Here is a 27,841-nt window from a genome sequence, read left to right as displayed (position 1 = left end):
GGCAAAAAAGGAAACGGGGCCTTTTGGATGAACGTAGGTTGTAAAATCTTCATGGCACAGAAGTGTCCCCTGCCCCCTGCAGCAGCCCCAAAGCAGACACCTCCAGCCCACGCCTCCCCTCCCAAAGCATCTCAACGCAGAGCCAGCACCCACTGCTGTGATCTCCTTCCCTTTACATCAGACGGAGGCAGGAGGAGCCCAACTTAGCATCGAGCAAAGGGGAAAAAGAATCAATTCTCTGCCTGCACGATTACAGGCCTATAAATAACCAGGTGAAGCGCGAGCTCGCAGCACAGCGAGGTTTGACAGATTCCTGACGTGTAATTACTTGGTCAGAGGCAAGACCCTCAGAGCAATGTTTTCACATCAAGATACGCAATACTCCAAGCCCATAAATCAGGTGGGAGCTCGCACTCGGTGGCTGAGACCGGCACAGAAAACCACTTGTCTCCTTGTACGTACAGTTATTTCCCTTCCCCGGGATTTCAGCACCTAAACTGAGGAGGAAGGACCCAGACGAGTGAGATGCTTGTGGTGAAATTAAGGCTATCAGCAGTAAACATGTCCTTGAGCCCTGTTAGGCAGCACAAGCAAATAAAAGATTACCGTGCAACATGAGGCTTTGTTCGGAGGAGGAGGAGTTGTGTTTTGGTCATTATTTGAAAAACAAAACCAAGGGGAGGCACTTCTGTGTGAGCCGCTGGGGTATCCATGCCTCCTCGTAGAGCACCTCACATGCCTGGCTCCACAACTGGGCTCCCGAATCCCTGGGGAGCTGTACTGCCTTGGTGCACGAGCTGGTGGAGCAGGAGGAAGCCAACAAGATTTAGGTACACGTGAGGTCTTCCTCAGGCCTGACCTGGGTACAGAAGCCATCAAGAAAAGCGCAGGCAGCTCCGGGTATGACCAGGCTGCACCCCAACACGTCCTCTTTGATGCATCGGGGCTGTGTCAAAGCCAACGACAGCCTCGTGCACCCAAACACCTGCCCGTTTGTTCCATCAGCCGACTCAGTAAACGCACCGTGACCAAAACACTACTACAAGTGACAGGCTGCTCGATGTTATGGCTTGCAGGCACCCACCAACCTGCAGCAGAGACCCCAAATCTGCCGCCCTGCCTGCCCTGACAGCCCCACAGCCACAGGACATACGGGACCGGTGGGGACCCTGCGAGACCCGAGGTCCCAAGGCACCTTGGGCCCTCCGCCACCCACCCCAGACCCTTCCGACAGACACACGGGGCAGCAATGACAAGGTTTAGACGTTTGCTTCAAAGCAGGGCTGGATGGGGCCCCAGGATCAGCTCGAGGCCAGGATCCAGCCCAGCCCACGGACAGCCTCCGGCGCCTCCCCAAAAAAAACCCTCCAACGCTTCTAACCCAAAACAAATAAAGTTGCACCGAGCCAGACAGGACCCGTTAGGGCGCAGGCCTTGGGAGATTAATACTTCACAGGGAGCAAAGTACAAGGGTTTCGAACCTGACACACTTCCAGGGCTGACATCACGCGGAGCTCTTGGCAGCCGGCGGTTTTCCTGGGGAGCCGCGGCTGTGCTGCAGGTCCCGCAGCCTGGAGCCCGGCCAGCCCGTTTCCTATTCCGCACACATCTGGCGCTTTGGAAGCGGCCCGTGCACCTTGCAGAGCTCCGGCCAAAGAAAACCTTCCCAGGAGGGGCAAGGAAAGCGGCTCAGACGGCGCGGGCAGAGCGCTGGTCGTCGTGTGTGTTCTGCGGGACGCGGGGCGGCGAGGGAGGGAGGAGGGCTGCTCCCTCCCCTCCGCATCCCGCGGGTGGTGGCAGGGAGTCAAGGCGCGGTTAAAGCCTCCGCGCTGTCGCCTGTCTTAATTTATGTATTTATTTTGGATGCCGAACTCGGGGAACTCAACAGCACAATTAATCTCATTTAAGTGGGAGTGAACAGCACCAAAGAAAAACTGGAGTTATTACTTCCAAAGGGTTTTCCTATCAACAAGCCAACTACTGTGCTATTATTCTGCCGCAATGTCACCTTCTGCTGATGCTCTTCAGATGCTCTTACAGCCATAGAAAATCTTTAAGTTCCCATTGTCTAATTCAGAGAGCAGCTATACTTCAGCGTGCCCCCATGGAAGCAACACAAAGCCCTCTTTCTTCTTGGGAACCTTATGCACTGGCAATTAAAAGTCAATAGCTTGGTCTCAGCCCATTTTAGGGCAACTGCACTTGCCAAGTAGCAACCCAGAAAGAAATCTGGACGGAGATCTCAGGCTAAGCCTGCGCCCTGAGCACTCAGCACCGTCAGCACCAACAGCAGGGCCAAGGGAGCTGTGGGGTCAGAGGCTCCAGTTTGCCAAAATACAGCTTCCATGATCTCCACCAGCATTTGAAAGAGCAGTTGTGCACCTAAATAACAAGGTTTTCTTTCCTTCCCCCCCCCCCCCAGGAAACATTCTTCCACCCAGCTGTAATGAGACCTGCGAGACGGAGGGGTCAAGATCTTCACGTTCCCTTCCCAACGCCGCCACCAGGTGTTACTGGAACTTTCCAGCTTGTAACGCAACACGAGCGAGCTGAAAATAAGAAAGCGACACCTTCAGCCTGTACTCAGCCTCTCCGGAACAGGAGGCTCCTAAAAGTACCTTCAGGGCTGCTGGAAAGATCGTTTTATTAGCACTTGGTAACCACGCGCAGCTGAGCGATCCCAGGGCTGAGCAGTCCTTGCCAGCAGGAGACAGGCCTTACCCTGTTCCTGCACGTACGCAGGCCTGGTGGTTTATTTAATAATGCACCACCTCCCACTGCTGCGGGGATATTTACCCAGCCGGCAGCAAGGGACTCTCAGATCATCCCTGTCACCCAGCAGAGCCCAGCCTTGCGAGGAGCAGCCGGGCGCCTGCAGCACTCTCGCACCACGCCGGCTGCCCCTGTGCAAGGGGTTCGGTACGGTGCCGTGCCCTGCACGCCCTGCACGGAGCTCCTGCAGGGCCCCTCGTGTCCCTGAACACGTAGGGACGCGGGGTGAGTGCTGTAGGGTGAGCACGGTCTCGTGGAAATGCCCAGCAGCTGGCTGGTCCCAATGGCTGCAGCAGGACGACAGCTCTGGAACTGCATTTTAGACATTTGTAGGATGGTCTCAGCGCCTTGCTCTGAAGTTTTAGGAAGGTTGGGGTCCAGACACTTTTCTGAGTGAAGTGCTGCCTGGGAGCAAACACGCCCGAGCCCTACTAACTGCATCTGTCCAAGCAGGCAAGCCGTGGGGTCCCTGGAGAGGTGAAAGCAGCCCGGTTACTGCAACAAGCCCGGCGGAGGGAGCACGCTGCCAACAAAAATACCCTCTTCCTACAGCTCTGCTTCACTTAATTATAAGGATCTCTGCATCTAACAATTCTTCACGAGGCTTTGTGGCTTTGGGACATCGATCCAAACCCATCCACTTCATAGCGGTCCATTATTATATTTTCACATGTATACAAAGCCCTCCCATTTAAAAGTTAAATTAATCACAATTTATCGATTTGTTGTAGCAGGCTCTAAATGCAACTTTCCCTAAAGAACCACGCTGGGCAAGAGACCCTCGTCTTTGTTTCTAACTCCCAGTTAGAAACGAGAACAGAAGGGATGGCATGAAAAAAGACATTATCTAAAACAAACGCAATGCCACATCACTGTTCACAGACCATATCCGAAAAGCTTGATATTATCATCTAAAGCTGTAATTAAGGTAAATAGGTTAATGACTAGATTCACTTAGATAAAAGCAAAAGCTGCCAAAGCCCCGGGTAAACGAGTATCTTTGAATATAAATATCACACGCCGGGCATCAAGGAAATAAAGCAGCAGCAAAGGTTCCCATCCAAGCGTTTTTAAGGATGCTTCCGATGCCCCGAATGCTGAAGCCAGCTGCAGCTGCTCCCTTCAGCTGCCCAGGACCAGAGCCACCAACCCATGGTGGATGTCACCCCGTTGACTCGAAGGTGGCCCATTAAAGGGTAGAGCTGCCTTCTACGAAGGAAGAAATGCTCTCGTGCTTCTGTGCAAGCATCGGGTTTGCCAAAGCACCTTATCTACAGATGACGACTACCAGATAGGGATAAATGCAAAACCAGCTCTCAGCAGAGCTCAGTTTCAACAAGGTTTGTGTTATTCTAATGTATCTCCTGCAAACAAATGGTCCAGAAAGATGAAACAAATCAATAGCAGTAATAATTTATTCATCGCATCGAATTGTCAATGGCAATCATAATGCTAAAGTGCTTGACTCTTTCGTGAAGGTTAAGCCTTTGTTATTTCCTTCTCTCTGACCCCAGAAAGGCTTTTGAAACAGCAGCTGAAGGCAAGAGGAGGCCAAAACCTAGACTTCTTAAGCCAAGCCTTCTTCAGGCCCTGTCCCCACTACTGGGAGCAGCGCAGGGGGAGCAGCCCCAGGCCGCCCCTGCTCACAGTAGCATTAGCAGCAGCCTTCCTTGCACTGAAGGAGTTACTAAGTGCCAAAGTTAAAAGCTAAAACCCTTGAAAACCACTTTGCAATCCCACGTTGCCCAAACCAGGGAGGGTTGAGCTGCTTCTGCCCCTTTCCCACCTGCTCCATGCCAAGCACCCAGCACGTGGACCTCAGGCTTCACCCTACAAACATCTCTGCAGAACCCTCCTCCTCCTAGCTGTCATCCTTCTCTTCTTGAAAAGCCACGGAGGAGCAGCTGAGACGATCTCTGCCGAAGCTGCTGCAAGCGTGGGACGCACGGTGAACTCAGGACAGGGCCTCGGCTTCGCGTTCTTAAATTTACAGTGTGGAGGCATATTAAAATTACAAGCTTGAACAAACACACTGGAACAATAACGCATCAGTCCCGTAATTGGGCCCTGAAATATACTTACCGAAAAATACAGACCAGCTGCAACGTTGGAAATGCTCCTAATGCAATCCAAGGTAATTATTGGTAACAGACCATCAAACAAGTGCATTAATATGCTCTGATCAGAGAGAGAATCAGATGGACAGTCTGGCACAGCAGCTTGTACCTGCAAATTATGTAAATTATTTGAAAGAGCAAAGCCCCAAAGCCCTAGAAACACTAACTGTAATGAAAGTTATTAAATGCTATTTTTGCTATCCGCTGGTGTTAACATTATAAGGCCCATTTGCCGAGGTAACTGTAATTTTGCTGCTGAGCAGCAGGCCGAGCTGAATAAGCCTGATATTTGCCATTTTAAAGGACTCCATCAAGCTAAAATGACTGGCTCAGATTTGCATGATTTCGTGGGCAACATTTGAACACATAACTACTTTTGGCATTTTCTCACTGGTGTTAGAGAGGAAATCCAGTCATTTTGGTTTTGTTAGATGCAGAAGTTCCTGTTTTTATTTCATGCATCATCTACACGTTTGATCTGCAAACATCACAGGAGACTCTGAACCGATCTCCTGGTACAATGTTATCTATTTTTGTACTTGAACTATTTAAGTTTAGCATATTTTTAGGATATACTTTCATCTTTCAACGCCTGAGAAAGCTAAAAACATGCAATATGATACAATCTTCAGTATCATGCCTCTTGAGAATAGTCACTTAACTAGAAACTAATATTATCAGCTAAAATACACAAAGATCCTTCACCTATGGGCTATAATTAAAACTCCAAGTACATTTTGTGGCTGGTTTCCTCTCAGTGAGTGACTTTATGACTCAAAAAATAAATAAATAAGAACACAATAAATGGAATAATACTCAGCTCCAACAGTGAATATCTCATCTGTCAATTCTTCATTACCCTACAGAGAAAAAAATAAGCATCATATCCAATTTCAAACCTTGGGAAAAAAAAAAATCCATGCACAGAGGAATGAAACAACATCCCCGCTGCAGGGCTGAAACTAGCACCAAATAAACCCGTATCCTCTCTACCAACAGCACTCCATCTCTGCACCTCAAGCTGTTTCAGGCAGAATCCTAGAATCATTAAGGTTGGAAAAGGCTTTCAAGATCATCTGGTCCAACCACCACCCCATGCAGCCCTGCTGCAGCGTGAAGGAAGATCCTGGCCTTCCCTACTTTTGAAGACCTCCAGGAACTTGGGCCACGCTTTGTAATTTCCAATGCAGGACACCGTCTGGTCCCAAAGACTCTCCCAGCTCCGAGGCATGGGCACAAGCCCGGCGAGCGCCAGCACGGTCCCCAGGGGACCACACGGTGCAGTTCAGCACCTGCTTTGCTTCCCAGCAAGGCGGTCATGGTGAGCACCACCACGGAGTGCGAGATAGCTCAGAGGCAAAGGCACGAGGAAAGTCCTACAGGGAAAGGAGGACGCAGGCGCTTTGGCTCTGCCCTTGCTCGGGTACACGAGGCCTGTGAAGGACGATGATGACAACAGCTGGTGTAATTTCTTGGCTGCCTCCGTCCACACTCACCAACCCTGCACCAGGACGCACAGCTCCATCTGCAGCCAGACGGAAACAAGGGGCACGACTGGAGGCAGCGGGGAAACGCTTCTCCACCACGCGCGCTTTCCCCTTCGCGGGCTCCGCTTCCCGTTGCCTCGCCTGTCATTAAAAGGAACTTGCACCGTGCTGCCGAAGGATGCGGTGCAATCAATACAAAGAGCCGTGAGAGCCCTGAGAAGCACGTGGAAGCACAGCTCAACGGAGATATTTACGAGTGCAGGATACCGCAGACCAGAACAGCACCAACTCTCCCGAGTATTTCCACTATTTACACTGAGATCAGAAAATTAAAATGATATTTTACGCTTAATGGTTCAAACAAGACCTGTGAAGTCCTTCTCGCGGTCCCATTTACAACAAGCGCCAATGACAGAGCAGCAGATGGTCAGAAACACTCCCCTAGAATATTCAGGCGATTCAACTTGAATCCGTGCCCAAATCATTTAACTTTAATGGATTCTTTCATTAACAACCAAAGAAAGGGAATATGGTTGCCAGGACATTAAAATCACTTTTTCAATTATACTGTTATAAAATCGAACAAATTAGCTGTAATTCTTAGCTGAAGCCTAAATGGAAGCACGACTTTATGAAAGAAATGAAAATTGATTTGGATTAGTGGGCATCAAGGGCTTTTTAAAAATTAACAAGATTCTTATGACTTCATAGCATGGATGGATTAGCTGGAGGTTTCACTGCCCCGCGTTTGTTACCTGCCAAAGCACTGCAGCTGGCTTCACAGCATTTGTTACAGCAGGTTTTAATTAGACTAAGGGAAGAGGATGCAAAGATTGGAGCTGGAACCGAATTTCTGGAGAAGCTGGGTGGTGCCCGAATTCACCCCTTGGACCTGGCCCAGCAGAGTCTTGGCAATAACTAGGGAAATCAGAACCTCTGAGCTTTGGTACGATAGGGACTGCAGGCTGGATGGTTTTGTTTGGGGTGGTCCTGCTGTAGGATCAAGGCAAAACTGCATTAGATGCTTCACAGAAAATAAATATCAAGCCCAAGATGCAAAGAGCTCACAAACTTAATGAAGACTATTAAAAAACAAAACAAATAAATAGGTAAGGATAACCATAGCAGCATGATCAAGAAAGAACAATCCATAAAGGAACCAGGAGCTGTAACACTGGGCAAGGGAATACAGTTCCCAGATACAAGGGAACTGAAGAAGGCGACAAGAGAAGTGGGGTCACCCTAGGAAGGAAGAAAAATGGCTTTTGTATTGTATATTACAAGCTTAATGAATGAGACATTCACTGAATACAGCTTACAATGATCCTACAAACCCAGGAGTTCTAAGGTATATTCTGGAGAGCCATCCTTCTGCCAGGAACGTAAAGATTGAAAACCAATCTGGAGACTTTTATATCTGCGTGGGACAAAGCCTGGTTGATTTTTTTTAATTAAAAAAAAGGGAAGGCGGCACTACAATCCTGCTCTGGGTGCTGAGACACAGACGGGATGTTCTAGCACACCCCAAACATCCCCAGGATGATGCGGTGCCGAGAGCACCTGCCAGCTGGCAGAACTGGCCTCGGTAAGGTAAATGCAGCAGAACATTTCAAAACCATTTTCACGAACTCTTGCAACACAAAGCACTTTAGATGATTCCCCCTCTACGAGTCAGCACTTCATAGTTAGTTATTTCCCCTCTTTATTGCAACACAGTGGTTGACAATTTGCATCAGTGAAAGCTGGCTTGAAAAATTAATCTTTCTTTGGACAATCCGGGATATTCCTTCTTTGCCATATTCCCAATTTGTCACCCCTTATCTGGCTCTCCGATGTGTCGCAGGGTGGGATTTTTCACTATATACAGAGCTATTCCCTTTGAGCCAAGCCTTGCAGTGTAACCTGTGGTCTCCGTGTGCTTGTTAGCAGTTTTGGATGTAAGAAACCAGAACCACACATCCTCATACAGAACCTGTCCAGCTCCACCTACCTTCCAATTCTTTCAGGGGTCTGAAAACCAGGGGACCCCTTGGTTTCCTGTTGTAACTCACGTGGCAGGATTTGGCCTAATGGGATAGCAACTGTACAGGCAAATACAGCAGGTGGAAGTAAGAGGTTTTATCTTATCTGGGGTAGCTACTTGCAAAGCTTTGAGTTAGAGTGTTTTAAGAGAGGACACCCCCAGATGCAACTATCACTGCCAGTGATTCTTCTGTAAGGCAAAGCAGAACTGGCCTAAGCGATGTTTTTTTTTTTTTTTTTTTTTTTTTTTTTACTGTTCCACCACTGCAGTGGAACAAGAGCATGCACACATCAAATTACCGTGCTTCTGCTGAATGGCAGCAAATGCCAGGGTAGGGAACAGTAATTTCCAGCTAAAAGCGTAGGAACTTCCTGACCCAAGCTGCCTGACACATCCAACCAGCATAGACGAACACATTTGCCCATACCTGTGAAATCCGGCCTCCCAAGCTCGTGCTATTCACAAGCAGAAGTAGGCAGAAAGCTGTGCACACACAGCACCTTCCTGTACATCAGCGGGAATTTAACAGTGCCTATGGGGGCTTCTGAATATCCACTTTGATTGTCTATGAGAAGAAGCTTATTATTATTGTAATTATTAGCAACAATTATACAACTATTATATATGTTAATATATGTCAACAGAATAAGGATATTAACATATTCTCTACAGGGTATTCCACAGAATTAATGAGACCTAGTAATGAGACTAACCTCTCTGACATCTCGCTGATGCTTATTTCTAAGCAAGCTCCTGAATTCAGCAGGCATCTGCTCCGGCAGAGCACCGGGGCTGCAACTCAATACCTGTAGGTCAAAGGGACACGAACGCTGATGAACAGAGTTTGTGCCTTGCTCGGGGCAGCGATGGAAAAGGTAGACATGCATTTGCTTTGGGTACCCGTGCTAGCAAGCTAGCACCCTCTTCCATGGGGGCTGGCAGAGAGTTTTGAGCAACCACATCTCACACCACACCAGCTGCCTGCTGCAGTGAATGCCGATCAGCCCCCGAGAGCTCTCTGCCATCGCCACGTTAATTAACGCACGTCGCAGGGCTGGCCCTCCCTCCGGTCCCACCTCTTCACAAGGACCTTCAGGCTTGGCAGTGCTGTGGGCTGGAGAAGGAGACTCCAGCGAGGCTGCTGCTAACCAGATGCTCGTGGTTTTAGCTGGGACACAGGGCTTCTCGTCCTCTGACACCTTCCCATCTCTCTCAGGTGGGAAAGAAAGAGAAATAAGCTCTGTCCAAATGCCCTGAGAATAGATCGGGGCAGCCTTAAAGACGGAAATACACCCCAGGGCCCTCAGGCCAGCCACAGGGGCAGCCAAGGCAACTTTTGTATTATTTTGCAACTTACCACTCCTACAAGCTGGCTACTTGGTAAGATGAGATAACTATTTCAGCAGCAGACCCTAAAAGCCCTAATTCTGGTGTGGTGAAATCAGCAACATAATTCCCACAGACTGAGGGTGGAAGATACAGCCCCAGAGAAGTTCAGAACAAAAGCAGCATCTGTGACTCCCCCATGAGACCCACAGCACACAACGGTGTAAAAAATTACATTCACGGGGACCTGATGTTGCCTCCTGGAAAACAATTTTGGAGCCTTTCTGCCTGCATTTAGAAGCACACTACAGTTGTCCTAGGAAAGCCAAGGGGGGAAGCTGACGGGGACCTGCTCCTGTACCTCACTCAGCCTGCGAGCCAGACAGCGCTGTCAAAGGGCAAAGAATACACTCTGGAAACAAAACCTCTTTGTTCCTCTAATTTTGTTCCAGTTAAGTCAGTTCAGCTGTTCCATACAACCAGTCAAAAACATTCAGCATTTCCCAAAGTATTTTAAGACTTCAAAGTTGTAGGTTTTATTTTGACAGTTTTAAACTGCATAGCTTCTTTTTTTGTTCACGGATTATTTTTTGCATTAAAAACAAAGCTGTTTAATAAATTAAGCTTTAACACAACCACTGCCGCTCTGCTTTTATCATGGCTCCAATTAAAATACTGTTTCTTGAAGACAGCTAATGGCTTCTGAGAAAAAAAAAATCACACGGGTGTTTCACTGAGAATGTTTCCAGTAGACTCCATTTGTTAAAACTTGTGATTAAAACCAAACTCCGAGTACAGCTGGCTCAAAACTGGGGCATTTAAAGTTTGCCCAAGCTGATGACCTGAACTCAGGACTTCTCGGCCTTAAATGAGTGTATTCACCCTAAAAAAAAACAAGTTGGTCTCTGGGTCCATTTGTGCACCACCCACCTCAAGCCATGTCCATAGCTGTGATCCCTCTGCCACAGTAGGACTGCAGCAGAGGAAACCGACCTACTGGAAAGCGCTGGATCCATCTGGGGAGGGTCTGTGAACCCAAGAGAAGTGGGGAATGGCTGCTGTGGGGGCCCGTGAGGTCCCTCCTGTGCCTATGTGCAGGTAGATGCTCGCAGTTACCTGGACGCAACAGAAACTGCGGCAAGGGCGAGAAAAAGCAGCAGGCAGCAAATACCTCTCCGGCACGCACTGATGAGGAAAATGCAGGAAAAACATTATTTAGAGCAGCGCCTGGCAGCTCGGCAGACAGGAGCTGATCGGGAGCAGGCTGTTCCAGAACAAAACCTTTCCGCATAACCCAGGCAACAGATCTGACCTTTTCATCCGCGGAAAGCAGTCAACCCACCGCTGAACTCATTAACGCGGGAGCTCTGCCCCTCAGAACTGTTTTGTTAGCAGTCTCGGGGCTAGGCCTGCGTTGACACTGATTGCCTCCTGTCAGGAAAGCGCTGGAACAGCTCGGGGACGAGACCTGTGCTGAAACCAAACCTGTCTGAACTCTCCCCGCGTAACGTGAGCTTCGCACCCTTGTGCTGACGCCGTCCCGACGCCGACCGGGAGCCAGGCAGGCAAGCGAGGAGCTCGTGTCTTCAAAAGCAAACAAAAGAGGGTTATAAAAACTAATTAGCTTCCAACTGCCGGGTGTGATCGCAGCTTTGCGAGCACACCTCCGAGGGCTGCTTCCGAGCAGGGCTGGGATGGACGGGGCTCGGCACCGTCACGGTGCCAGCAGCTCAGGCCCTAATCCCGTGGTTTTGGAGGCCAAAGCTCCGCTCGCACAGTTCACGGCGCGGCCCCCAACCAGCTGTGTCAGCACAACCGAGAGAGCAGGATCAAGCAGCCGTGGGGAGGGAGCTTTTAAGCCGGCGACGCTGCCAAATGCTTCATATCACAGCCCTGCCTATTTGCATTTCTGCCTTGGGCCCCATCTGTAGCTTCCCATCCATGTAAAAGCCGTCCCCGGGGAGAAGGCAGGCCACTGTCCATTTGTTCAACACATCTCAAGCGCATCCAGTTTCAAACGAGCTAGGTGGTAAAACCCCTAACGCTAATCTTTTCGGTGCGGTTCTGAATCTCTTGTCATCTGGGAGGGCAGAAGAAATCAGAAATTGAAAGATCTGGTCCAGCGGCCCCAACCAGGCACAAAAGCTGCACCCACCACGTCCAACACCAGCACTGGGCTCTGCCCAACCCACGGGAAATGCTGCTTTACTCTTCAGACAGGGTGAGCCTATAAGGTAGGTCTCCAAACGTAGCCTCGGTTAAATCACTTTGCAGGAACACGTAAGGAATAACGTATCTTCAGAACATGGTTACATCCTGTTCCAGAAGCCTTAATGGGCCATATTTTTAGCCCGGGAACAACCTGAAAGCCAGCACAGACATACTGCAGCACTGAAACTATGTCACTGCAAAGCTATTTCATTACCAGCCACAGCCCTCCTCGCAGAGAATTTCTTCCATGAGCCCAAAGGAGCTGGTGCAGAGTTTTCCAGCGTGCGCCCGTGTAGGGCAGCCAGGAATGAGCCCAGTTTACCAGGAAGAAGTTGAGAACCAGGAGAAAGAAACCGAGGAACGCAGGAGATCGGCCCCTCTCAACAAACAGGACTCAGCAGAGGTCACTGCAATGACTCTGAGCTGGAGGAGGGCCAGGGCACCGTGCAGGCATCTGTTGGAGATCCCACCCAGGCGCCAGGCAGGCATCCTCAGACACGTGCTGACTGCAGGAGCAGGGCAAGCAGGAGCTCAGGCTGCGACCACACATCCTCCTGGGCCTCCCGGTACCTGCAGCAAGGAGATGCCCAGCACAGCCGAGGAGTTAACGCTGCACTGGAGTGAGCACAGGGTGCCAAGGAGCTCTGCACCAGCCTGTGCTCTTCCAGGAGGCCTTTCCTCCTGCCCCCCCCCACAGGGAATGGCAACAGCCTTTTTGATTTAGCACGACTCTGAGCAGCTCTGGCAGGGTCTGCAGGCTGGGCTGGGAGCAGCCAAACATCTTCCCGTTCCAAAGGACTGCAGATCAAAAGCCTGTCCTTGAGGAGAAGCCCGCAGAGCTGACAGCACAAAATAAGCAGGGGGTGATGCTGGCAGTCCATGTTTTACAGGGGTTTTAGTGTGGGTGGTGGGCAAACCTGGATCTCAAAAGGGATCCAGAGCTCTCAGTTCCAGGTACCCCAAGGTCATTTCTGCTCACACCGAGAGATCTGAACAATTCAGCAGCTCCTACAGCAGCTCAGCCCGAGCCCTGACCTTGGCTTGGACATTGCTGGGGACTCCTCCGATGCTCACGAAGTGCAGGCTAGCTGCTCCTACCCTGTCCAACTGATGCCCCCTGGAGCAACGTGAAGACAGGGCTGGGGATAGACACAGCCCCAGCCCGCACCACACATAATTCTGGGGGTGGGAGAATCTGCATCGCTGCCCTCTTCCCTCCGAAGGGCAAACAGGTCACAGGGATGCCCTTGGCAGATGCTGGAAAAGCTGAGACCCTTCAACGTTTGTCCGACACAGAGGGGCAGCACGAGACTTTGGTGGCTCTCAGCCTGCGGAGAGAAATTTTACCGTGCTTTTCTGAAAGCTGCTCCTTCCTGTGCGATCCTGGAGGAGAACTGGAGCAAGAAAGCACCCACACGGTCCTTATCTCCCTCATTAGGAGGGAAGGACGATGCCCAAGAATCTAAAATTGGCTTCTCCTCAGAATCGCCTGCAAAACTGTCTCAGGAAAGGTACGTTATCTTCTGGCAGCCCAAACCACTCCAGTGTGATACAGAATAATAAAGCCATTAGTACTGCGCAATCAGACTATTACACTGTTGTTTTACATGGCAATAAGTTAACAGTTCCTCACTGTTTGCTTTAGGAAATCTATTCCTTGAAAGGTCTATAAAATTATGAACTCTTGCTCCAGTTTGAAAACGTAGGCACGAGCAGGGATTCCTGGTCTCTAATAAGTCCCATTCCCCTACCAGCGAACACCAGCTCATAGGAAAAATCTTTTGTTTATTGAAAGTAAATCGTAATGTGGACATTTTAAACAAAAAGAAGGTGGGAGGCTGAGGGGAACAGACAGATTATGTTTTCCACTTTCATTTTGCCTTGTGTCTAAACAAACAGCTCCCAACAGCTTTGTTTTCCAAAGCAACTTTCTCCCAGCTGCTGCCTGGAGCCACGGAAAGGGAAAGCCATACCCAAAATGTGCAAGGATTGCTTGACTTCCACACTCTCTTCACTCAGCAACCAGCGTCGTGGATATGCAGCCACGTGGAGCATTATTAGGAGGAAGCCACAGCCTTGCAGAGACTGGCTACAGAGCACTACAGGGAGGGTTCGGTCAGAGCCCCCAAGCCATGCAGGGGGGGAGCCAACATTTTGGCAAGCTTCTGTGCCAGCTCACTTGCCACAGGACCAGACCTGTCGCTTTACACCCAGCCACAACACACAACAGCTTGGAAAATGGCTTTGAATCTATACAACAACAGCTATGGTAGAAGACCAGAGAAAACAACTCGTCCAGATCAGTCACCTGTGGCATCTGAGCAACAAGCTCCTACCCTCAACGCTTTTAGCTCAGGATCTTGCCTGTTCACGTAACGTAAGGGCACCATGAAGACAGTCACCCACAGAAAATCCAAGAAATCGTGCTAGGATGGAGTACATCTCATGTTTCTGAATTTTTCATTGTTTTAAAGATCAAAGATCTTAATCATCAAAGATCTTTCTCATCCCTCTGCCTTCAGCTGATGATCAAGGCATCAACTCCTCTCTCCCTTTTTGCTACGCCGGGTTATTCAGACTGGATCTGTTTTAGAAACTCTAAAGGGACATGGCAACATCACTAAGGCTTTAGGATAGGAATAGCCAGGTAGTAGTATTTTGATGCCTGTTCCATTCATATAGTAGAAGATTGCTTATATCTGACCGTAAAGGGAGATACGCCTCCACCAGTCTCAGAGATGACGTGCACGTACACGGCTCTGTCACAGCGCTTGTGCACACACCTCTGAAACTTCTTCCATGACCAACCCACAGCACAGAGCACAAAACTACGCAACAACCAAGCAGTCGTCCCACAGAGAGGGACAACGGGGAGCACCGTGCAGCAGCAGCTAGACACCTGCGTTGACAGAAGACCTCTGAGAGACGCCACCAGCACCCTCTGCCCCAGGCAGAGGGAAAGGCCCCAGGCCATGGCCCAGCCAAGTCCCCTCCCTTTGGTCCACCTTGCAAGCAACGAGGCACGTCTACATCCAAAGTGAAGGTGGTGCTGCCCACCTCTGTGGCTCCAGGACCCTGCCTCGGCTCCCCAAAATTGGCCTACAGCCGCCTTCTTTTGGGAACACCCACCTTGGTCTCATTCCTAAAGCTCGTTTGTGAAATTGCTTCGTGCAGCCTCAGCGAACGCCTCCTGTCCCCTCCCTGGGCGTCTCTGGCCATCTGCTGCCACGGCCCTCCAGCAGCCGTGCCCGGCCCAGTTGTTACTTCCACAGATGGCCCCTGGCCCCGCCACCGGAGTTTGTGAGCCCTGGACGTGCTCCATGCTGCCCCCACACACAGCTCCTCCTGCCTCTGCTTTCCCGGGGCTACAGGCTCGCTCCTCACCCCTCTGCTGTTAGAAGGGAGTTGAAGAGAAAAGGGGGAAAAAATGCAGCTTGCCGAACCCCTCCGTATCTGGCCTGCTGGAATTACGTGCGGGCACCTAACGCCGCCTGAGGGAAGTCACACACACACCGCCAGCAGGCCTGGATCTTCCCCCCGGGGGACGATCGATGTTCAGCCAAACGGCAGCTCTCACATAACCTTAATCTGCTTTCACCACCCCGATGATGAAAGAACTCAACCTCGCAAGCTGGACTTTTCCACAGGCACTGCCCAGAAGAGGCATTTGTGGGGCCACAGACGGGGCCCAAACCGCAGCGACTTCTCCCCCGTACCTCCTCACCCCATACAGCTCCTGCAGGGAATCCCGCAGCACACGTACAGCCGGGGAACAAGCACACAGCCAAGCCAGCGGCCAGAAACACCCCTGCACAATCCCCTTCACGGGGTTTTCTTCTCCCACACAGCTGGCCCGGCGGCTAGGTCTCCCTGACAGCACGTAGACTTCACTGCTACTCACAGCACAAATAAGATAATGAGGCCAGAAATCTTCAAAGCCCTGCCACTGCTGTTGGTAATGAGATGCTGTGGTTCTCCTGACAGTAAAATAGGCAGGAGGAGGGCAGGTAAAGCCCATTCGGCCTGAAGCCCACCCAGCTGCTCGGTCCAGCTTCAGCCAAGAGGCTCTTCCTAGCAGCTGGGAAGCCCACGTATGAAAACCCCTTAAAAAGAGGAGCATTCGTACGGGGAAACTGATGGCACGACGTATCTGCCAGTAAAACACAAGCTACAAGCAGATGAACTGTGATGTTTTAATCAGTGACAGACCTTTTATCTTGTCTCGTTCTCCTCCGCAGAAAGGGAGCAGATCGCATCTCCTCTCTTACTTGAAAGCTGCCTGCCAAGAGAAAGGGCAAAGAAGCCTTCTGCAGGGTGACACTGCTCTGACACACATCCCAAGACACGCTCACTCCGCAGGCTGAGCTGAAAGCTTTCACAACAAACAAAATCCCCTGGGATGTATTTGGGATTATTTTGTGTATGTTTTTTGACGTGGGTTTTTTTGTGTGTTTTTAAGTGAAGCGAACAGTCTCCCTTGTTTGCTCCCATTGTCTTGATGGGCTGGGGTTCAGCACCGGGGTGTCTCTGCCCCCCTGTCCCAGAGCCCCAGCAGTGACGCCTGTGTCCCAAGACCACGAGACCCAGCTCTCACGTGCTGCATAATTACAAAGCCGCCTGCCCCCAAGAAGCGGAGTCAGGCTCATCAAACTCCTGCCAACTCTCTTGCATTTCCCAGGTAATTGCACAAACCAGGAATTAATGAGAAATAATGAGCCAGCACACAGGGGAAGAGAAGACAATTCCGAACAGCAACAAAGCAAACTAATGGGAAAGTATGTTTTAATAGCTCGCTGCAGATGACTTCCAGCCTGTATCACCCCACGAGAGGCTTTCAGCTCCCCAGGAAGACGCAGGGAGCTCGGAGCACACGTTATCACTTCACCCACAAAAGCACATTATCAGTACGGCTAGCTGACCAGCTGTATGTGGATAACAGCAGGCAAGAGGGGAGGCTTGAGGAGGGGACATTAAAAAGGGTAAAACACGAGATGCCAAAGCGTTCAGCCACAGGAATGCCCGCAGCCGGACAATCCCACGATCTTACCAAGGCCTTGATCATCTCAGGACCTTACATCCTCCTGGCGTAACTTCTCACCTAGTTCGGTTTTAAAAGACAATATTCTACTGTGACCTGGAAACTCGGTTATCATTGCAAACAGAGAGGGACCATGCGAGAAGAAATAAAAAAAGATACTGCCCGTATCCACGGCTGCTGGGATGCACGTGGAGATGGGGGAGTGCAAGGAGCAGCGCCGCCTCCTGAAGCTTGTTAGGACCCAGCCTCAGAAGGGGGGGCAACTTTCCTTCCCATTCCCAATTTCAGCTTCTATCATAACAGGAGGAAAATAAATTTCACAGCTCCGGTTCCAAAACCCCTCACATCCACTTTGCTGTTTAACTCTCCAAAATCTACAGTGCATTTACCCACTGTCAGCACAAGTTTCTCTCCAGAGCACATAAATCTTCCCTTTTTCCAAAGCCGCGGCCAGGAGAAACCTGACAGTTTGAGGACAAAGCAGTAAAAGGACTGGGTCTGTTTCCAAACAGCAGAGGACATGCTCTCAGCTCTACAGCACCAGCGCAGGAGAAAGCCCCTGGGGACAGTCACACCGCTCCGGGGTACTGCTGCCTCCGCGGCGCCCAGCCTCCGAGGCGATGCTTCTCCCTCCTGGCCCTGCACCTCTGCTCCTTGCACCAGGACGCATCCAAAACCGAGACCTGGGCTTCCACAGAGATTTTACCAAAAGGCCCAAATTGCCCAATTTCTTCCACAGTGAGAAAATGTTTGCCTCTGCGCACCAGGCTGCTGGATAAGCACTATAGATGAAGGCTGCTCTGGACCACAGAACACAACCTCATTTGTTAGTAAAAACAGATTAATTTCCATTAATCTCGACTAATTACTGCTGTTCCTCTTTTAATGAGGTCCTGTGTGCCTCAGCACATAACACCAACAGAGGATAAATCCTCTTCTTTATAACCAGGCAACTTCGGGGCATTTTGAATAGCTCCTTCTCTATTATAAGGAGATAATGATGAGAATGGAGCCTCTTCCAAAGAGCCAGTTTCATTTCAGGAAATGCTGTGTGATGTGTGTTCAGGTCAGTAACAGCACTGCAAAATCTCTTTGACTTTATCCAACTTTTACTACTGCTGAGCAGGGATTAACATTAATTGCACCCACCCCATATTAGCCAAGGATTATTTGTTAGTCACCAGCCTATAATCACTTGCGTTTTCCAGCAGAGACCTCATGCACATCGCTCAGATAGCTAGCAGGATAATCCAAGTCACATTTCTAATGAAATCTACATAAAAACGCACATCCACACCCTTGTCTTCCCCTTTCCAAAATACCCAATTAGTTCAGCTTAGGAAACGCCATAAAAATTAATACTGTGAAATTTCCAGTCTCACAAGTTTCTGGTGAGGAAAAAAAAATACATATATATGCCCTACGAGGGCAACATATTTTAAAAACCACAAACTTTAAAATACGCGAACAAGTCATCAGTCCTGAGGAACTTTCATTTCCAGGCCTGCACATACCGCGTACACGTCTGGGGGTGCACGATGCACCCCCCAGGGCTGATCAGCAGCCAGGCACAACCATGCCCGCACAGCTGCATTTCGTGCAGCCCCCACCGCCCCGTCCCTACGGGTCTCTCCGTTCGAGGCTCACACCTGCAGCACTGCCCCTCAGCCCCTGCACCCCTCCTAACGTGCTCCCGCTCCATCCCTCAGAGGGGAATTGCAACGCCCCGTTTTACGAACGGAAAACTGCGACGCACAGAGGCTCGTCAAAGCCCCACGTAAGCGTGGCATGCAGCAGGCAACCAAATGTCCGCTTCCTAAAGCCAGGAGGGTCTTACTAGGGGTTTCCTGCTTCAGATGCTTCAGGCAGACAGCCGTGCAGAGGCAGCAGATGTTCACACTGTGAAATACCAACCGTGTTGTGCAGGCGACATGGCAAAGGACAGAGGCATCTTTATCACCAGGAGAGGGCAAAGCTCCACAAGCTCCACCCGTACTCGAAGTGCCGATGGAGGACAAGGCTGAGAGGTTATTTAGTGAAAGCTGCTGTAAAACCGAGTATTTTTCTAGTATTTCTATTATATTTCTAGTATTTTCCAGCATAACCGTACTGACAGACCATGGGGTACAATTCCAGCGTAGACGGCAGCATTTCTCTGCAAAAGCTGTAAGGAAGCTGCACGTGCGTGCCCCATCTCCTCCTCCAGCTCTTGCAAAACCCAAAATCTGCCCCAGCAACAGCCCGGCTGCTCGCCACGGAGGCTCTCCGGGAGCAGGAGGTTTCTTTACCTTTCCCCCCCTTGGCCCTGCTCCAGCCACATCTGGAAGCCGCGTCCAGCCCCCGCCGAACGGCAGCTCCGAGCTGAGCTGCGGGGAACAGGTGCCCCTCGGGTCCCGCAGGTCCAGAGCCAAAAAGCCGGGCTCTGAAGCAAAGCAGCGAAAGCTGCTCTGCTGAGCAAGCAGCGAGCTGCCGGGAAAAGCGAGGCTTTTGCTTACATTGGTGTCAGCTACAGAAGGCTGAGATTAAGGAATGGAAAACAGGTGAGAGACTCAAGGCCCTGCACGTACTCGGCTTAGCAGGTTAGCAGGAAACCTGATCAGGGAGGCACGCGGGGAGGCTTTCCGTACCGCTACGTGCCTTCGTACCCACTGATGAACCACAGCCAGAAGCAGTCAGCCCGCATGCAAGTGCGTGTTACCAGCTCACCCAGGGGCCACGACAGGCAAGCACCCACCTCTAGAAAAGCAGTTCAAGTCAGAAGTAGCTGTTCCTCTTGCGGAGATGCTCTCGTTCAAGCGCAACAAACATACTTGGTTCCCGCTGCCCACGACGCAGGAAAGCGGCCAAACCTCGCTGGCCGTAAACCTACGAACCTACCCAGCGCCTCGGCCGGCGTAAAACACAAAGGGGGCAGAGCGATGTGAGAGCTGAGCCTCCTGCCCGCGTGCCGAAGTGTTACCGAAGCCTTTCACCCCGCACTTAACTCCCTCGGCCGCCGAGCAGAGAGCCCTGGCAGCAGCCGCAGGCGCTAAGTAAATGGGAAGCTATTCGCTGCCAGCAGCCGGGAGAAACTTCCTTCTCTCCCCGCTTCGCACGTAAAGAAAACCCTACGATAGTACTTGAGGTAATGCTGCCAGCCAGATTTCCAGCGGCGGGCTCTTGAGGAAAGCCTCCAGACACGAGGGCTGCTTCTAAAGACCCTCTTGAGGCGGATGGCATCCGATTGCGGGAGCTTACGGCTCATCTCCTCCGGGAAAGGTTCGCTTCGTTTTCAGCGCAGAGAGAAGGAGTACGAGGGAAAGAAAGAAAAGTTGAATTTACTGTGACCTAGGAAAAACAGAGCTAAAGAGTTTTGATCAATATTTTGATTTCCCTGACAAAAGCCGCAATCAGCACTGACACAAACAACTGGTTAGCAAGCTGGGGGGGCACGAGGGGTAAATCAAGCCAGAGTTTCGAGACACTTATCTTTCCGTCACAACAATTGCCACCAATGACAGTAATTTACATGGCTAATAGGCAGCATTATGTTTACAAAATCATTCTTGGGAAGAAGGCACTAAACAGTTTTTGCCAGCCCAGCAAAGAAGATGGTGTTTGATCAGATGCCGGGTTTCTTTTCTCCCTTTTTATCTTCTCTACGTATTTCGCCAGGCGTCAACGCAGCGCCCTTGCGAGCGCACACAGACCGTGGAGCATCCCGTCTCCTCCTGGGACGGGCTCAGTTCTAACAGCAAAGGGGAGAAACCCCAAGCCAGCAGGAAATAAGGCAGCCCCAGATCCTCTACCCCCACCCCACGGCTCTTACCCCACTGCTGCAGATCAGATAACCCCCGGCCAGCCCCAGCATCTCCACCCAAGCCTTATCTCCTGCCCAGGGACGGGTCCATCCCAGCGCCCCAGGCTGAGCCCCGGCACATCAGCACCAACATCTGCTAGTCCCCTGCCCTCCCCGACCCCCTCCTGCCCGCTCACGAAGGGCTGCACGTCTCTCCTTTCCTCAAGGCTTTGCCTGGAGTCAAAAGCAAGCGAGTGGGACTGGTCGGGCACGGAAATGGGCTGCAAGCAGCCCGGTCCCTTTGGGTCACCCCGATAAAGGGAAGGGCTCTGCGTGCCGTCGTTTTAAAGCAGCACTGGTATTTCCAGAAAGGTAAGAGCACATCGCGTCACGGGATCTTTCCAGAGAGGTAACAGCACTACAAGGGGCACGCTGGGGTTTTTCACTAAGCCATCTCCAAAGGCAGAAAAATTAAAAAAGGGACAAAGATTTCCAGTGGGACAGAAAAGCCTGCTCAGCTGCAACACTAACAAATCAGTAAATACCCAGCGAGTTTTCTTTTAATACCAGACACAATTCCACTTTTGTCTGCAGAACGCATGCACCTATGCTGGCACTCAGACCCAAGCAGCCAGCTGCGAGGCAGGGAGAGAACAGCCTCGCATTAAGAGCAAAACTTCAGGTAATTTTAAAGCCTGAAAGCCTGCAAGCATTGCTGATGCCAAAAAAAAAATAAAAATTATCAAAGCTGCGCATGCATAAACAGCCAAGTTTGGCCAAAACCCTCTGTGTATTCACAGAGCACAGCCCTGGAAATCCATTCCATCAAGTAATGACCTTTTTGGTCACACCGATTAACTTGATCATCTATCGACGGTCGATTTGGAAACTCTCAAGGCTGCACATTTCCCAGCGCAGACGGGGAAACAAAGCAGGACCACGTCCTATCCCCCAGCCTGGCACCGCAGTGGCACCCCAGGTCTGTTCCACCTCTGCTCCAAGTTCTGCCATCCCAGCACCCTCCCCAGGGTTAACTTCCCAAATTCTCACCCTGAACAAGGTGATAAAAGTCACCCCAACTCCAAAGGGAAAGCGGTTCACAGATCCGAGCAGGAAATGAGAGCAGGGAGATAAGTCAGAATAAGGGAAAGTGATGCAGCAGGCTGCACGTAGGTGCGATACTTTCACGTGCTCGATTTTTAATTCTCCCATCAATTTGCTGAGAGCAACCTCTGGAGACGCTCACATTTCATTAACGTACCTTTAACACTAACAACCTGTCCTCAAGAATTCCACACAAAGATCTTCTAAAAAAATTTAACACAAAAGAAAAAAAAGAAAGCATAGAATAACCTGCACAGGTTATTCTATGTTAAATTAAATAGTTAGTTAATAGCTTAGTTAAATTTAATACGGCAGGACCAGGCAGTTTAGTTTAAAATGCAGACACAGGTTTTTAAATAATTTCAGAACATTTGATATTAACGTTCCAGAGGGGTATTGTAATTGCTTATCATAACAGCCACAGAGCATGTTTATTACCCACTAACATCATAAACTGCATCACATTACTCTCTGCTGGACTTCTCAGATAAAGCAGACCTGCATCGCAACGGCAGCATCCCACGGACTAAGAGCTGGACAGGATCTGACTCAAACGGACCCCAAAAGGCCTGGGTGGCGCGAGCAGAGCCCAGGGGAACGCGGGCAGCAAGGAGGAGCACCACGACCGACCCACCCGCGAGCGGAGCATCGTGACACCTGCAAACAAGGAAGCGTCAGGAACACTGAAACCAGGCTGGTGGCAAGCGTTTGGGTTCTCCTGGAGCATTTATCCTCTCAGCAGCCGCCACTCTCGCCGATATCTGCCTGGCTGAAAGCAAACCCCGGCCGGCTCATCCCCTCCCTCCGAAGGCTCTGTTTCTTTCAGAAGCTGGAAAATGCAGTGGTGTTTCACAGATTATTCTGGTGTGACAGGTAAGGTAACACAGTTTTAAGGAGCTCTCTGGTCCTTCCCCCGTGCCTGGTGTGGGGTTTAGCACCTCCAGAAGTGCTCCTGAGAACGCAGCTGAATTCTGCTTTCCACGAAGACGGCGGATTCGGTTTTCACAACTGTGAACCCCAGCACCAAGAAGCTGTTAAGTCAGAAAAGCAGTGCGTGGAGGTCGCTTACTCCAGGGATTTTAATAAAACTCTGGGGATTTTAACAAATACAAGTCTGCTACTTAGAGCGACAGCTTTCTGCATTCGGTCAGTGTGCCACGGCATCTGCTACCCTGGAAGCAAATGGGAAAACTGGAGCAAATGGGGAAACTGAGGCAGAGATGGCAAGTGACCAGCACAAAGCCAACAGGAGGAGCCCACGTCCCGTGTCTGGGAGATGTTCTCCAGTAATAGAGCAAAGCAAAGCAGCTACCAAGCTCTGTGACGTGACTGCCGGCATAACAATAAAACAATAGCATGTTTTAAAGCACAAAAGACTTTAAAAATTAAAATAAACAAGTGGATGCAAGGACTTGAGATGTGACTTCCTGCAGCTTTGCTTCTCGTGACTGAAATGCCCTGTCCTGTCCCAGCAAGGTGCAAGCCCTGATCAGATCAGAGCTCATCCCGCAGCTGAGGCACTTCGAGTTCCTTCCCCAGCCGGGTTTTCCAGCTCCTCTCCTTCATCCCACGTGTCCCTCTTCTCCACTCGGTCACTTATTTTCAAAAACACTGTAGAAATGTAGAAGCTCTGAATTCTCCATACCCACACTGGTTATGACCGACCAGCAGGTCCAAAAATTCTTAGGACAGACAGCATGACCACATCAGCCTCTTCTCCCACAGGTAACCAGGCTGAAACTACCGCAGACAGTGCGCCCAGTTCTGCTCCAGAAAGCAACGAAATTGCACCAGAGTTGATTTTGGCCCAACGTGTGCTTGGCAAATACTGATAACAAGGATTTACCATATCCCCTCTAATATTACGGCTGACTATGAAGCAAACATTTGCTTCCTACAGATAACGAAACGACTATGATTGCTCCGGGTTTATAAAGGTTAGGGTTTCTCCACCCAAGGCAAGCCTGTAGTTCTCAGGGGCCGAGCAAAAGCTCCTCTGCACGCAACCCCGGCCTCAGTTTTTCCCCAGGTACCCACATACCTCATGCAGAGACACAGTCAGAGATCAGCTTGGGATGGATTCCAACAACAAATTACGATCAGATTAAATATTAATTCCCATCTTAATTATATAACCATGACTAGGCTTAATGGTCAGGCAGCCATTTAAACAGGAGAGGAGCGTGTAAAGCGTGCAAGCAGCATCTCCTATCCTGCAAATGCCCGACCTCCCCGGATTTTTCCCCGGGAGATCAGCCAGCCTTTGGGAAAGCAGCTCCAGAGAGGAAGAGTTCGAACAGCCCAGCAAGTGATGCAGCACCAGGAGTCAGCTGGAATATCTGAGCCAGCCTGGGACACCGCAGCATCCTGCCCCGGGACACTCAGGCGCCGCGACGCAGAAGATCCCATAGGTGCTGAACACTCACGGATGGATTTTATCCCCTCAACACCTTTGACTGAGAGAAGCATTGCTATTTTTGTCTAAAGATGGGCTCCGAGGACACCGGAGCAGACGAAGCAAGGAGCAGGAGCTCAAGCGAGATGTTCCCTGTGCCACTGCAACACCCAAGCCCCCGGCACAGCTCCCAGGCGCAGGTGGCTCTGGTGCCCCCCGAGCACTGAGCCAAACCAGGCTGCGAGCACACGCAGGGAGAGCCGCCTCCCTCCTTCCCCGGGGAAAGGCAGATTGCCAAACTTTTGTTTTTTACATTATTACTTGCTCCCCTTTGAAGTGGTTCGCGTACCATCAGCGATACACCCACCCTGCACGGGGCCCCCCGCGGCAGGATCAAACTTTCTACAGCTGTCAGCGGCAAGCCTGCTGCAGAAAGTGGGAGAAACGTCAGAAAATTAGCTGGTTCTGCTTCACTTTAGACTTCGAGGCAGCGAAAGGAGAGGGCATTAAGAAAGAAAAGAAAAAGCTGTAGGGAAAACAAGAACGGCACCAAGCCTGAGTGGTTTCTCTTTCAGCCTCAGTGCCAGCAGAAAGGCTGCCTGCTTCGGAGCAGCCTCTGCAGTCAGGGTGTGAGCACCGGCTGTCACGATGGCCACGGCAAAACAGCAGCAACCTCCTGCAGGAGAAGCCTGCCCCTGGGCAGGCGACACGGGCAAAGCCTCACCGACATGCTGTGCACCGCTGTTCGGCACCGTCGGTGCTCCGTGGGGGCAGGAAGGGTCTCAAATAAATGGAAAAACTGGGGACTAAACACCACCCCTTCCTTGCACGGCTCATTCTGCCTCCTTGCAACCAGAGAGGTGTCTGCATGCAGGTGAGGTTCTGCGAAGAGCGATCCCAAATAACAGCAACGCTGACTTCTCCGGGTGGAGAGATGGGGCCAGGAAGGAGGCGACGGGAAGGGCAGAGCAAACCAGAGCTAGGAGTTAGGCAATGTCAAAAATCTGCTCCGCAGCAGCAACGGGGCTCGACCACAAATGCAAATGCCACGGCCCCAGATGGATTTCGGCTGATCACTCGGATGGAAAGCTCAGCCCACTTCCCACTGACACATCCCCCCGTAGAGAGCCCCGAGGAAAGCAACCAGCACGACCCCCTTGCTGCAGTTAACTGAAGAGGTCGGTGGTGTGTTGCTTTTTTTTTTCCTCCTTAAACCCTTTCCCGCTACTGCAGGGAAAGCGGTCTCAGAGCAGGACAGGCAGAAGGCTTTCAAAGCGCTGGCTCGCACCCCCAGCTGGCACAGCTGCCGTCACGTCCACCGAGGGGGGAAGGTTTCCAGCCTGCTTCTCTCCAAAGCGTTTCATACCCAGCAAAGCTTGAACTTTGGATCAAAACGCGTGGGCTTCGGGATCAGACGCACACATGCACGCTTTCCCAAAAACCATTTCAACCCGCTGCCAAATTAATCGCAGACTGAAACAAGCCCCTGTTTTTCTTTTCACAATCGAACCCACCTGTCGGGAAGCACACCCGCGTGCACCGCGCCGCGCGTCCACGGGCTGCGTGGACAGGCACACGCCACCTCCCTGCACGGTACGCGGCCCACGGGTAGAAGACAAACAGAAACAATTTCCACGGGTTGCCTGATCGCTTGTAAAAAAGCAGGGAAGCCACGGCTGCGGATTCTCACAAAGCTCCTGAAGTTTTCTCGTTGAAGTGGGTTTGAAAAACAACATTCTCCCTCCCTCCCCTCGTTTTTTTTTTTTTTTAAATCACTGTACTCCATCAGCAGCCTCGGGATCCACGCTGCGGTTTGCTGGAAGGGGCAGGAGACACGGCTCCCACCCGCTAATCCGCGGCTAGGGTCACAGCCTGCCATCCGTCTAGCAAAACCCACCCGCCCTGGTGACAATGGGCCACTGCCATGGACCGTTGTTCTCTCCTAGGCACAGCCACCAGCACGCTGCACCTTCAGCAAACGCCGACCCAAACCTTGCAGGAGCTTACCAAGGGCTTACACAATGCTCAAAAAAACAAACAAAACAAAACAAAAAAAACCAGCAACCTTCCACCGCACTGTATTCCTCCCCAAAAGGCTATTTTGGAAGCCGTAAAGACTAAACATCCTTTATGCTATAATTACATTCTGCAGAACCTGAATGCATTTTGAAAAGGGATAAAAACACCCCACGCAGCAGGGATGACCCCTCCACCGCAACCTCTGCTTTCGGAGCTTGTTTTAAACCAGGGGCCGTGCAGGGCTTGCATTTTTTGGTGTGGCTCTGCCAACCCACACCTTCCCTGCCCCTCGCGGGGATGCGGACAAAAGCCGACGGGTGCCCGCGTACACGCAGGGCAAACACCACGTACCCGAAGGTCCAGGATTCAGACAAACCTCGAACTTCGACGGCGAGCACGGGAAGCCAGACGGCACGATGCACGGCACCCCTATGCGTGCCCACGCACAGAGCCCTTTATGCAACCGTTACGAAACGGGGCGAGCACCGGATTCCTTCGTGGATGGATCAAAAGGGTTCATGCACCAGGACCGGGGCGATGCTCCCCGTTTGGGGTACCTGGGCCCACTGTGAGCTCGGCCAGCGCTTCGTCCTGGCTCAGCACCCCTCCGGATGGATGCTGAGGGCTGGTGGCTCAGGGGGCCGGGAGCTGCCGCCGTGGCTCCGAGGGGGGGTCTCCCCACGGGGCTCACCCCAAAAAGCGACCCCAAAGGAGGCACCGCACGGCCACGCGCTGAGCGCGGCGGCTGCTCCAGGGGATGGGAAGGGGCTGGAAAAAAGGGGAAAAAATGGGACGGGGGGGACCGGGGTGTGAAAACCGGGGACAGAGAGGGGGGAGAGGGTCTGAAAATGGCCACTGAAGCAGGGGGAGAGGGACGCCGAAGGGGATTAAAAACCCCATAACCGGAGCGCTCATCCCTGCGCTGCCCGCGGGGGCGAGGGCAGGTGGCGCCGCGACCCCACGCGTGTCCGCCGCCTCCCGTGGGCGCGGGGGCACGGAGCCCGCTCTCCCTCCCTCCCTCCTCCTCCTCCTCACCCACCTTGCACGGCCAGGACGGCGAAGCAGAGACAAAGCAGGTCCTCCAGCGCCATGTAAGCCCCGCCGGGCGCCGGGAGCAGGGGCCGCCGCGGCCGCATCTACGAGGGGAGCGCGCCGTCCCGCCGCCCCACCGCCATCTTGTGCGAGCGCCCCAGCCCCGCGCTGCCCGCCGGGCCCCGCTGCCGGCCACGGGGCGGGGGGGGGGGGGGGGAGGCAGGGAGGCGGCCGGGGCCTGCCGCTGCTCCGCCTTTGGCAGCGGGGCTGGCCGCCCAACCGAGCCCGGGGGTCGCCTCCTCCTTCTCTTCTTCTCCTCCTCCTCCTCCTCCTCCTCCTCCTCCTCCTCCCGCCCTCGGGTCCAACAGGTTGCTGCCAGCCCGCGGGCGGCCCCCGCTGCCTGAGGGGGAGCGCGGTGCCGGCAGGTGGGGAAGTGGGGGCGTTGTGAGCGTTTGGTGTGGTTTTATTTATTTAAAAAAAAAAAAAAAATTCCCTTCCCTGTGTTTATTTATAATTTGCTGGCGCAGGTGAGCGTGGAG

The 27,841-nt window shown here is 51.7% G+C and overlaps 1 protein-coding gene across 6 annotated transcripts in view; it reads right to left on the bottom strand.

The window, feature by feature from the left end:
* IGDCC4 (immunoglobulin superfamily DCC subclass member 4) overlaps positions 1-27,557 on the bottom strand; it is an 89,425-nt gene extending 61,868 nt beyond the window's left edge. For 3 of the 6 annotated variants that reach the window (XM_048076260.2, XM_048076262.2, XM_048076261.2), the window contains exon 1: positions 27,310-27,557. In XM_048076260.2, the coding sequence (XP_047932217.2) occupies positions 27,310-27,406 (97 nt within the window). In that variant the 5' untranslated portion in view covers positions 27,407-27,557. Of the gene's footprint in view, positions 1-2,453; positions 2,544-4,558; positions 4,753-4,854; positions 4,999-9,112; positions 9,206-10,655; positions 13,202-27,309 lie in introns of those variants that run through there. The other 3 variants (XM_048076264.2, XM_048076263.2, XM_067003498.1) reach the window with 3 other exon arrangements.
* Between the last annotated feature and the right edge of the window lie 284 nt (positions 27,558-27,841).

The sequence above is a fragment of the Anser cygnoides genome, chromosome 11 (genome assembly GCF_040182565.1).
Source record: "Anser cygnoides isolate HZ-2024a breed goose chromosome 11, Taihu_goose_T2T_genome, whole genome shotgun sequence".
NCBI classification, from domain to species: domain Eukaryota; kingdom Metazoa; phylum Chordata; class Aves; order Anseriformes; family Anatidae; genus Anser; species Anser cygnoides.
This window is presented reverse-complemented; position numbering and strand designations above follow the sequence as displayed.